The 12,970-nt window shown below is 35.2% G+C and overlaps 1 protein-coding gene across 1 annotated transcript; it reads right to left on the reverse strand.

The window, feature by feature from the left end:
• Positions 1 to 7,451: 7,451 nt before the first annotated feature.
• LOC132036331 (LOB domain-containing protein 38-like) lies at positions 7,452 to 9,208 on the reverse strand. The gene is made up of 2 exons (XM_059426657.1): positions 8,549 to 9,208; positions 7,452 to 8,134 (listed from the first exon to the last, which is right to left on the reverse strand). The coding sequence occupies exons 1-2, from the start codon at positions 8,730 to 8,732 to the stop codon at positions 7,734 to 7,736; spliced, it is 585 nt and encodes a 194-aa protein (XP_059282640.1). The 5' UTR covers positions 8,733 to 9,208; the 3' UTR covers positions 7,452 to 7,733.
• Between the last annotated feature and the right edge of the window lie 3,762 nt (positions 9,209 to 12,970).

Genomic DNA, 12,970 nt, shown 5'->3' on the forward strand with positions numbered 1-12,970 from the left:
GATTTCAAAATTTCACTTACTTCCTAAAGAGATAAGGGGTGTACTCAACATGGATAAATTGAACTTTCCTTCCTTTAGGACTAAAAATGTTAGAAATGCATTTTCTCTGAATAAAAACATGTATAGAACTTACTCTTTTGATGTACCTTAAGGTTGAATATACTTAGAAATCCTCCTCAATTTTTTGAAAGCTTAACTGAAATCATACTTGTTCTATATTTGGAGCATGTTCCAATTGAGTAGGTGCAGGGAGTTGCTACTCCACTGTTGTGTAAATCTCTTTTGATTAATGAAAGGCATCCAATCATGGAGGTGGATGAGTTTAAAAAAAGGGAAAAGGGTAAAAAATACCCCTCTACTTTGGAAAAAGGGCTAAAAATATCCTCCAAACTTATTTTGGGTCAAAAATACCCCTCTCATCCTTAAAGTTTTCAAATATACCCCTGTCTTGACGAAAATTATCCCCCAAAATAACCCAAAATCATTTTCTAAACCAGCTCCATCATTTAAACCCGACCCGACTAAATAATAACCTATAAGATCCCCTTATTCCCCCAATACGTAGGTTTGAAGTTTGAGGGAATTGGGTATATTTGAAAACTTTAAAGATGGGAGGGGTATTTTTGACCCAAAATAAGTTCGGAGGATATTTTTAGCCCTTTTTCCAAAGTAGAGGGGTATTTTTGACCCTTTTCCCTTAAAAAAAAGTGAATATTTGCCCTCCCCCGTATTTTACGTAAGAAGAAAGGCAAAAAGTAACTCATGACTTCTCTAAAACCAACATGGTATTGTTAGAAAAAACTCAATTTCTTTTTAAGTAGAAGCACAAGAAAGTCTTAACAGAAACATCTAAACACAAAATTATTTCTTAATTTTTTTAACCCAAAAAACTATTCGTAAAAAAAAAAAAATTGAGAGACCACACCCACAACTCACCATTTAAATCAGGCTAGCAGAAGGCTCTTGATAAGATATGATACGTTCTATATTTTGATGATGACTATCAATCCGTGGAGAACCAGAGCGAGACCTGGTCTTCTATCTGTTCTCTCTGTACACTTTGCAGTCAACAGTCACAGTTGTAAAGCTGCAACTGTTCACTATGTGCAAGGACAGCAGTGTTGTAGCGGACTAAAGGTCAAACATAAAGATGAGTTTTTTTTTTTTGAATCAATTTCCCAGTAGCTGGGATTTCATTATCAACCAGAATCAATTCTTTACATAGAGGTGGATTTACATCTAAGCCTCCACTTTGTCAACTGCATAACAAAATTAACCTACTATACAGAGGTTCTATTAATAGCCTACATTAGTTAGTTATTTACCGGCTTTATACAATCACCAAAAGTTGAGTTTCCTATGTTTGAGTCTCAGCGAGGGCATCTGTACTTGGTCCAGTTTGTAAGGTCCTCTCGCACTTTGTGGTAGCTCCTCCAAGAAGAAGAAATTATGGTCCAATTTGTTGATGCTCTATTTTGCCAATGCATCAGCAACTTGATTTGCCTCCCGAAAACAGTGATGAAATTGACAGTCCACGGTTTGAGCAAGTCTTTGAGCTTCAAGAATAGTATCTTTTAGATGCCGGGGTGGGGTTGTTGTGCCTTTCAACATGTTGATGATCAACAAAGAATCACCTTCCAGGATCAGCTTCTCAATACCATTTTGGTTGCTCCATTTTAATCCCTGAAAAGCAGTTTTGGCCTCAGCATGGTTACTATTTATATTTCCCAGTGAAGAAGTAAAGGCAGTAATTATATTCCCCGCTTCATCTCTGTATATGCCCCCTGCTCTTGCTGGTCCATCTTTAATTTTACTTCCATCAGTGTTCAACTTGACACAAATTCCTTCTGGCTTTTCCCAAGTTATCATTGTGCACTCAATCCTCGGAGTCAACTACAAAATCTGATCACAAATAGCTAACCAATCTATCCCCCAATCTCTATCAGGTTTGATCTTGTTTAGGATCCATTTCATATGAGACAAGATCTGGTATTTAATTCTCTTCATAGAGCACTTGGTGTTGCCGTATCTCTCTGAACATCTAGCCTTCCAAATTTCCCAACAAATTAACCACTAAAGGGGTGGTTTGAAGGAAAATTTGATGCATTGTATTTTTAGGCTTCAGGTTCCACCATCTTTTCTAATAAACTCTAATAGGAATCTCTTCCCATCTAATACCAAGAGGACTCCCATAGAATTTCCAAAGTTCTTTAGCAACACCGCCAGCAACAAATGAATGATGGATACTTTCCAGTTGAGGTATTCTGCAACAATAACATTTTGACACTACATTTTGCTTAAAATTGCTTAAAATTTCATCAAAAGGCAGCTTATTCTTCAACAATTTCTACATAAGAAAGGACATTTTGAAAGGTACGAACTTATGCCGAATTTTCTTTAAAAGAGGAGATTTCTCTTTTCTTTGCCTTGCCATATCCCATGCTGAAGAAGCAGTAAAGGTTCCATGACCAGTAATGTTCTAAATAGGCGAATCAGACTCCTCAGGATTCCTAATATTGATAGAAAGGATTTGTTTAGCTATGAATTCTGGAAACTGCATATGCTTAATATTCATTCTCCATTATTCATGATCTCTTGGACAGGAATGTCTAATGGTGGATTCTCAATATTCATAGTTAGAGCCATTGCCCCTATGTTTGTCCAATTATCCCAGCATAAATTGCAATTGTCTTCATTGATCTTCCATAATATCTTGTCCTCCATCTTGTCCCTGCTTTTGAGCATCTTATTCCATATGAGTGATTGGGTAGGTATAATCCTCTTAGCCACTGGTGATGTAAACCTACAATATTTGGCTTTTAGAAATTTGGTCGACAATGTATCTGTGGTCCTAAATTTCCACCCTAACATAAAGATGAGTTATCTCCATCTCACTTCTCATGTTTTCCTAGTATATAAGAAATATGTTACAAGGTCTTATGTGAGCCTTGAAAAACCTAATTCCACTACATTAAAGATCAGCCGACACAAGGTTCTTCAGTGCCTCCAATTGCAAAGCTACAATAAACTGCAGGACCCGTTCCCTATAAGAGAAGATGTCTTAGGTATTTAAGTTTGTTGAGTATTTTTCTTTTGTTCTATAAATTATAAACCTACTCTTCTCTAAAGGAAGTTGTTGTGTAGGTATTCTGAATTCTCAAAAGTTGCTTGTAGGCAATTTATCTTTACAAGCTTTTGAGTGGTACACCTGTCTAGAGATAGTCAAGTTGTATTAGTTGGTTTGGCTAGAGATAGTCAAATTTTGTTGGGTGCTTGGCTAGAGGTAGTCAAGAGTGTGTAGCTTACAATAGGGTTATTGTAAGGGTGAGGGATTAAGAGGTTAATTCCTATATTGCAAGAGGTTGTAATATGAAAGTTGCTCAGTTAGTGGAATTGAAATCCTATGTGGTAGGTCTTGATTTTTAATCCCTTGAGCAAGGAGTTTTCCACAGTAATATCCTGTCTATTTTACTTACTGCACTGCATAAGGGAGCTGGTAGATAAACAAGTCCCTCATGTACTGTTTGATGGACGCATAGCCTACATCAGCTCTTCATTCTCGGTTTTCCTCGTCATTTTTCAGTTTCTCTTTCATGGTTATATAATAATAGTTAGCCTGAGTTGTGGTTAACCTAAACTATGTAAGATGAATTGACATGTGTAACTATTCTTTTTCTTGGCCCAAGCACGTGAAAAACCTTTTTCATAATGGGTGACTGTGCGACTTAACCGCAGGACCTCTCTCTGCCCTGATACCATGTTGAAGTGTCTGATCATTTCATCTTAAATTTTAAGCTATTGAAAAAATATCATTACTTTTAAAATATAAGAACTTAAGTTACCTCTTCTCATACTAAATGTCAATTATTGGCCAGAGGTTCAGCAGCTTGAGCTGGGAATGGGACTGGTTTAAAGTGTGCAATGTGGTGGAACACTACAAACCTCCTATTTTTAGCAAGATGGTTCTATGGCTTAAACCTGATCACAACTCTTGGAAGCTCAATACTGATGGAAGTTACATGGCTAATGGAAATAGAGCAGGGGTAAGTGGTATTCTTAGGAACCACGATGGTCATATGATAATGGCATTTGCTTCTCCTATCCAAGCAGTTTCCAACAACTTCTCAGAAATTCAAGCTGCTCTACAAGGCATTATATGGTGTTGTGATCATAATTTTACTACACTAACTCTTGAGCTAGACTCTTTGCTTGCTGTGAATAGGATTCTAGGTACATACAAGGTCCCATGGAAAATTTCAGAAAGACATTGCAACCATTCAAGGAAAAATGCAACAATATCACTTCAATGTAAAGCATACATACAGAGAAATGAGTCAACAGACTTACTATCCAAGCACGCCACAAGCCTAAGTGTACAAAAGATTTTCTTGATGGAGATGAACTCCCACCTGACATAAGAGGGACCTTGAGGATGGAAAAAATTCAAGTCCCCTCTTTCAGGATTAGACCCAAGAAACACTCAGGGTGGCACTTTGAACCCCCTTGAGTGAGCTAGGAAGACAGGATGTTGTGCCTTGTCCCCCTTTTTTTGGTGCCCCATACTCTAAGCTACCAGTACTTCGGATTGTGTAAGCTTTGAGTTTTATCCTTTGGAGGTTTTGGTCTATGTCCCCCTCTAAGTATAATTTCATTTTGTTGATTAATATACAAGGTAGGGGCCAATGCCAAACCCCCAACACCTCAGGATATTGGATTTAAAAAAAAAAAAAAAAAAAAAAAAAACGTCAATTAAGACTTACAAATTTTTTGGGACAAAGTTATAAAATGTAAAATATGCAACCAGATACAAGACGATTTGTCAATATGTGGAAAAGGGGCCAAAAAAATAGGTGAAGGGGGCGTAGGTCTAGAAGTATAGATTACCCACAAGTTCTATGTAGTAAGTCATTACACAGTTAGTTGTTAGTGTATATAAGTATTTATCCTATCAGACTATTCAAAGTATATTTACAGATAAACTTCCTTAATGAAATTTGAAATTTTAAAAATAAGTTAGGTTACTTTTTATAACAAGTAAAATGACGTTATGGTTTAAAAAAAATTCAAAACTTAAACCCATAATTTATTGGCTTTGTGTAAAGAAAGAGTTGTCGTAACGCATATAAAGCAATTGGTTTCTTTCCTCTTTTTTTTTTTTTTTTTTTTTAAGGATTAGTTAAGGAAAGTTTCAATGCGCATTTTCCTTTTCAGCAAAAGTAAAAGGAACGTTTGAATATGCATCGAGCATCTCAAAAGATATAAATTTCAATGGAGGCAACCAGCAAAGAAGTTTCCATGCATGCAAACTGATTAGCTGAAAGAAAAGGAGGAACTAATTCTGGAATGATTCCCAAGTTGAAGTGATGCAAGATGCGTGCTTAATGAACAGTATTGGAATATCATACAAAGAAAAACTCATCATCTCGGATTTACAATCTAGATACAACCCTATTTTGGTCATTTTCCCTAGATTTAATACTCCCTGTAGTTCAAAATTAGTGTTCGCTTAGCCTTTAGCACATCTCTTAAGAAAATATTAATTCCTAAAAAAAATAGATATTTTGATTAAACCATTCTTAATTAAAATTTGCATATTACTATTAACTTAACACATCTGGTCACTTAGCATATAATAAGGGAATATCTAAAAAAATAAAGTTAATTTCTTATTGATTATGTAAGTGGACATTTATTTTGATCAAAATAAAAAGCTAAGCGCACACTTGTTATTACCGGAGGGAATAGTAAAAGAGCCATAGATTGCGCAGCCCAATCAGACAAAAGAAGGAAGAAGCCCTTACTACAAGTACTATATGATATCGCTAAAAATAAAGGGAGTAATATATAGTACTCTTTCCGTTTCAATTTAAGTATCTTAGTTTCTTTTTTTGTTCTGTTTTTAAAAAGAGTGTTTCTTTCTATCTTTAATAATTTTTCAAGTACCAACACTCTACATGGCATATTTAAGAACACAATATTTAAAGAAGTACACACATCTTTAATTTAGAACCACAAGATTCAAAAGTCTCCCTTTGTTCTTAAACTCCAATAATTTGTATACTGCTACTCTTTCACTTTTATCACTAAGGGTGATACCACTGAGTTCTGAATGGTAACTCTGCTATTATCTTAGTCAAATGCTCTATTACCACTTTTGTGGGATACTCTTCCGTTCTAGTCTAGCTTCCGAGTCGTTTACCTTTCGAGGGGACCATAATCCACTATATTATCTTAGCTCATCTTTACAAATTTCTCAATTAAGTGGATATTGTAATCTTTTGGTCACTCAGAACTACTTAGAAGTACAATATCCATCTCGATAACTTAATTCTTGGGCTGTACTTAATTTAGATCAGGCTTGTACTCTACGTTTGCTATGAAAGGAAAAGGTGAGCTAAATATTAAGATTCTTTTTGTAGCTAGGTACTGAAGAAATTATAAGCACTTGTGAAATCAAAACCGCGTTTCTTTTTTCTTTAACTAAATGTTTTGGATAACTATATAGGGATTCCTCCAATGCCACAATTGTGTCGCCACGCAATTCCTCATATTCATTGGCTATGATCAAATTAGAATTTTTGTGTTGTCAGCTTGCTCTTAACTAATTAAATTGAAAACATGGTTGGTAGTTTCAGCTTAACGACTGGAACACTAGCTTCTGGCCTTTTTTCAAAGATAAAACTGGATTAAGATTACTTTGTGGACAATGAATTAATTAATCCCAAGCTTTTGGTAATGTAAAGGTGATCGACTAATGTCATTATATCCAACATTTTTATATCTTATCTAGGACTGGGTAAACTTTAAAATTTATAGATAAAGCATCTTAACTTTATATTAGCACCGTCCCCTTCTATTGTTTTCTTCCTTTGACATATCGAGTAGTACAAAATCTGTTTTGAAAAACGCTTTTCTTGAGTTGAGTGTCTATCAGAAACCCTTGAGTTGAGTGTCTATCAAAAACAACATTTCTATCTCACAAAGGTAAGAGTAAGGTCTGCATACACCCCACGACTAGATATGTTGTTGTTGTACACAGAGGTGGACCCATGTAGTAATATTTGGTGCTCGAGAACCCATTAACCGTGGCGGATACTCTATGTAGACATATATAAAATATTGAAATTTTGGTATAAAATAATAAATAGCACCCAGAAAGCAATAAAAGATCATGATGCTCTGGTTAAAAGGTGGTAAATTTTAGGCTAAGCCACGGAGGAACATTTTTGTTGATTTTCAGGTGATCACCCAGGCCAATTGAATCCTGAGTCCGTCCCTGGTTGTACTTGTACATATCAAGTAGTATTTCTACTGGATCTCTCTATAAAATATCGGCAGGGAGAACATAGCATTGGGTTATATATATAATATAGCTAAAACCGTAAGGACAATAGGATGCATTATGTCATAATTTAACCATATGATATTTGAAACTCACTGGAGAAGTAAAAGAGAGGAAACATATCATTCTATTTATGTCCAACATTCATTAGACTGGTTATACAACACCAAACGAAAGCAAAAAATACAAAGAACAACAAAAGAGAAGAAGGAATCACTGGGAAACTTTCATTTCCTCCCTTGTTTCTGTATTACTATTCATAAGAAATAAGGGGGAATCCTGCGCCAGTGATGTACAAAAAACTCACCAGAATCTATTTCTGGGGAAAAAACAGAAAGATTTAACCAAGAAAAAGAAAGGAAAAAAAAAAAAAAGTAAGGGCAATTAAAACCTAAGTGAACAAGCCCAGTAGTGTGGGCTCTTTTCCTTGTTGATCTGTACAACACATAGTCGTTACAACAGATTCCTCTGAGTTCCTCGATGGAGGATCATACACCATTTGACTCTGGAAACCTCGTGTTAATAAACTGAAATCAAGATCTGCCGAACAACACCGTTTTTGCATCTTTGGTGATCGCATGTTTCGACGAAGATCTGTGCATTCACATGTCTCATCGATTGGTGGTGTCTTTCCGAGAAGCTCCGGGATTGGCTGCAATGTGCTGCCGCGGAGGACAGTTTCCACTGCCGCTTTACATACGTGCCAATTGCCTGTCCATAATAGTCCCACAACTCCGTTCACTGGGTTAACTGTCCTTCCTACAGCTTCGTATAATAAGGACTGAAATAGACCTGTCAAATAGATCCAATTTCTCAGTTCAGAAACAAGGAGGGATTGAATGAAGAAAAAATACAAATTGATTAAACAGAATTTGGTCAAAATCCCCTAAACTGTGGAAAATAGAACAACAATGTTAAACTTTGGTTCAAAAATATTCCTAGACTATTAAAAAATGGATAAAAAATACCCTCACTGTTAGGAAACTGATCCAACAACAACAACAACATACCCAGTGTTAGCAAACTAACCCAATTATCTAAATTATACTAATAGTACTATAAAATAAATGTTACGCCTAAAAGCTGATTATAGGTAACACAAAAAATAAGGAAGACAGCCACCTATAACAGATTAAATTCATTGATAGTATAATAAAAATAATAAACTTGGAGTGTAAGTTAAATCCGAAGAAATTTAGTACGTACTAGGCCGTTGGTTTTCTGGGACAGCGGAAATGAAGGACATGAGGCCAGCACGTCCGAAGAACTTAGCAACGAAAATGGTGGCATGGCCCTGAGCTTCAGGAGTTTCAATCCATTGTAAACAAGGTCTGAGGATACAGTTCTCACTGCATCTCTTTCGAAGCACTCGACAACCATTACAACTCATGACTCTATACAAGGAAAAATGGGATAGGCTTAATTATATACCAATGCCTCACTAGGGCATAGAGAAAGATTAATTAGGACTTGGTAATAGGGAGGGTAGGAGACAAATTATATCAAAATGTTTCTGGTCCTAACACAAGAACTTAGCAAGAAAGAGGAGAGAGAAGAAGAAGAGTACAGGCATGAAAGGAGTACGAAAGGCCTACATATAAAGAAGAGTAACCACTAATTTTCTTTCGTCACTTAAGTATGCAGTTAACTAGAGTTCAGTTGTGTTAATAGTTTTTAGAATTTAACTTATCAGGTCGCACCTTTACCTATTTCAGTAGGTAATTTGCCATTTTAAATTATAACTCACTTATCATGGATGATGATTTAATAGTATAAACATTATTTTATATACCATATTATTGGTATATATAAGTAAATAAACTCTTTCTCTTATTACACCTTCAAAGAATGTGGTAGGATAAATAATATTTTGTATCTTAATAAGAGTTTAAGTATTCAAATCACGAAAAATTATTGATTTTTGGTAGAAAACACTTTTCCTTTATTGGTTTTATACGACATTAATCTTAATTAATTGAATTATAAAAATTTAAAGAGTTTAAGATATATTACTTGCTACTACAACAAAAAATGACCTAATATGACCTAATAGTATAAATGTTTTCTGCACTGAATATATATTACTTAAACTCTCGTAGATAACCCGAAAAAAAAAAGGGGGGGGGGGGCGGCGGGGGGGAGGGGGCGCGTAAGTTGATTATTGCCTTGCATATAATTGGGTTAGATTCCCAAGTACTGGGCGAGCACCGTGTCACCGCGGATGATTGCTCCTCAACCGTTGGATTCTCCTTTTCTTGTTTAACTTTACTTACTCAGAATATTGATAGCCTATCGCTATCAAAATCTTATTTTATTCTGTAAGAATACTCAACTATATCCTTCATTTTGCAATTTCTGTTTTCCGAGTAAGTGCAAAATTCCAATAGAGAAGCAAGTGGCAAAGTGGACGAGAACTAAATTGATCAATGATATATCAATATCACAGTTTAGGAGATTTTTTTTTTCTTCTCTCTCTAAATATTTTTTTCCGATTATAAGATATACCAGTATATAGGAACAATATCCAATGCTGAAGTTTTATTTATTTTTATTTTTTTGTGAGGTAGAAATTGTATTTGGATAGTTATAATAAGTAGGTATTTTGAAGATATATATAAGTTGAAATTGAGGTTGAAGTTAAAAAAAACGTTTATGAACTTTTTTAAAGTACTATGACAGCTGAGGTAGATGATTTGACTTGGTTCCTCTAGAAGAGTATCTTAGGAAGATATCATTTTGGTGATATAGTATATGTTTATTGATTAAGACATCCATATAAGTTATGACTACTGCTTGGAGTAAGGCGATACGCAGCCAATATCTCTTGTCTAATTAATATGTTAAAAGAAGACATTTTAACACATAAATCAATTAGTATATGCAAAGTATCAAAATTATTCTTACTACCGATCGACACAAGTAAATGAGATGCTAAGAGTTCCATATTTCCCTTCATCTTATTATGTACTAACAACAAACAAGTGTTATATTTATTAAATAAGATCCCAACAAGTCATGCCACTATATTTAATATGTGAACTTTAAGATTAAATAGTTTTCAAATACTAAAAGATATTAATCTTTACGGATCAGACTAGCATGAAAAAAGTGTCATACAAAATCAAATAAGAAAGTAAAGTAACTTTCAGAAGATTTAGTTCTAATTAATTTGTTTGAGAAATATGTTTAGAAATAAGTTTTGCAGTGTTAAGTTTTGCAGTGTCGTTTAGATTATGTTGTTTAAAAACAACACGTTGGTTAGATTGTTTTCACCAAACAGAATAACTTAATTTACAAATAAAGTGTAAAAATAATTCTTTTTTTCATGTTTAAGGAGGAAAATATATCTTTAGAAATGAAAACTTATTATTGAGAAGATTTGTAGTTATATATTTGAGTGTTTTACTAAAAATGTCAGAATTTTATCTTCGATCTATTGATTATATCGCTTATTTTACTGATACCGCTTATAAGAAATTATGTGTACGTCGCTGATCGTTTAAACAGAAAAAGAAAAAAAAGAAGAAGAGAGAATTCAAACAATTTTCACAGATAAAGTTGAGGTGATACTATTACGTGGTACTACTATTTTTGTGAATAGCTCTTCTCTGTGTTGTGTGTGCATTTGTTTGAGTGAGTATAAATGGCCAAAAACTTATAGTACTACACATTAGTACGTCATTGGAAAACCAAATTGCAATGATCAAAGCAGACATTAGACTATGTGGAGTGGAAAAAGGAAGAAGGTGACGATGGAAGAAAATTAGGTCACTGTCACTTTCTTATCTTGGCGGAGTGGCGTCCTTATCCTTTCAGCTACAGCTTGAAGCAATTTTAGTTGCCTTTAACTTTTTTTTTTTCTCTCCCTCCTCCCCCCCCCCCGCCACGCCCAAAGATTTCATAGGGTTTGAATTAAGTAATGCCCCCACAAATTCGGCTTGTCAATCTACGCCCATGTATGTGCTTGATGTGGAAAAAGTTTTCCATGAAATCATTGCATTCCATTTTTTACTAGAGATTTCTTCCATATAACTAAGGAAAAATTACACTGAAATATCAATCGACCATCTAGTCACCTCTTGGCATTTCGAAAAGCGGGCATCTAGGGGCGGATCCACACCATTTTTATCCGAACCTTGTATTTATAATGTAAAACCCTTCAAATATATAAGAAATTTGAGCTGAGAACCCAGTAACAACATACACTACTAACTAGGAACCCACAAGCTTCAAATTCTGGATCTGCCTCTGCGAGCATCACCTTGATGCTTTGGCACTGTCACCTCGACAGGTTTTGAAAATTTCACCTCTTTGGTGGTTCGAAAATAATGAATGGCCTCCTTGGCGCACAAATGTCATCCTAACCTCCTTGGATGCTATGAATCGTGACCTCTTTGGCCGAATAAACATCGTCCCCTCTAGACACTTCAAAATTAAAGTATAGCCCCCTTGACCAGATAATGTCATCCTTTTGACACTTCATAGAAAACAAAGCCCTCTTGGTCGGATCATGCTATCCTTCTCTTATTAATCATCTATCAAATGTAGATGACACAGTCCTTTTTACATCTGCTGAAAAGGATTCTTTGAAGCTTATGATGAAGGTAATCAAGGGATATGAAGATTGATTTGGCCAGTTGGTCAATTTAAATAAAAATGCATTTTATGTGCATAAGAAGGTTTCTCCACAGTTAATCAAGACAATTCTGGGAATGTCCAGTATGTAGTGCTTACTGGGGAAATAGTGTTAGATATAAGACTCAGAGTAAACTTGCAAATGTACTGATCTTGAAGTTAGTGTGGAAATCTTAGGCTAGTTTATAGGAGAGAAGAACTGTTTAATTGAGGATCATAGTCGAGTACAAGTGCTCCTATTTATAGGAGAGTTATACGAATTTATATACATGAAATATACAAAAGATATTCCTAAGAGTTGTAACTCTACTAAACTACATCTCTACTTAGTACATTCCTAATACAAGTAGTATATCATCAATACTAATCCTAACCTTTATCCTTATCATGATCTTGATCATCTTTATCATGATCTTCAACACTTCCCTTCAAGCTAGTGATTGGTGGAACACTCAATCCTAGTTTGCTTCTAAAGCGTAAAAACACCTTCTTTGTCAGGGCCTTTATGTGTATGTCTGCTAGTTGATCTTGTGATCTCACAAATTGTGTAGCTAACTGTCCCCTAGCCACCTTTTCTCTAACAAAATGGTAGTCCATTTCAACATGTTTTGTCCTAGCATGCATAACAGGATTCACTGTCATATACAAAGCACTCAAATTGTCACAAAACAACAGAGGTACGTTCTGCCGTATACACTCCTATATTATGGAGAATATAGGTAATCCATGTCATTTTATTTTTGCAGGCAAGTGTCATACCCCGCCGATTTTCCTTAGTCTTTCAAGCCCAAAATAGCGTTGCAAAGAAGAACGACCGAGTTTAAACTTTTGTTTGGGGCATCCCCCCCAATAGTCCCAGTAACCATATGCCCAGGGGGGAGATAACAAGACCATGATGTCGTACCTTTGATATATCCCAGTATTCCTGACCCCGAAAGGTCCGTAACATCTCGTAAATCCCGGGTTTGTTGTGAATGTTAAAAAACTTTTTGT

This window comes from Lycium ferocissimum, chromosome 2 (genome assembly GCF_029784015.1).
Source record: "Lycium ferocissimum isolate CSIRO_LF1 chromosome 2, AGI_CSIRO_Lferr_CH_V1, whole genome shotgun sequence".
In the NCBI taxonomy this organism is placed as follows: Eukaryota; Viridiplantae; Streptophyta; class Magnoliopsida; order Solanales; family Solanaceae; genus Lycium; species Lycium ferocissimum.

What these genes read in the sequence shown, in the direction of transcription:
- LOC132036331 (XM_059426657.1), bottom strand. Translation starts at nt 8,732, where the DNA reads ATGAGTTGTAATGGTTGTCGAGTGCTTCGAAAGAGATGCAGTGAGAAC. An exon ending in CCCAGAAAACCAACGGCCTA is followed by an intron (nt 8,135 to 8,548) that starts GTACGTACTAAA and finishes TCTATTTGACAG; the next exon opens with GTCTATTTCAGTCCTTATTA.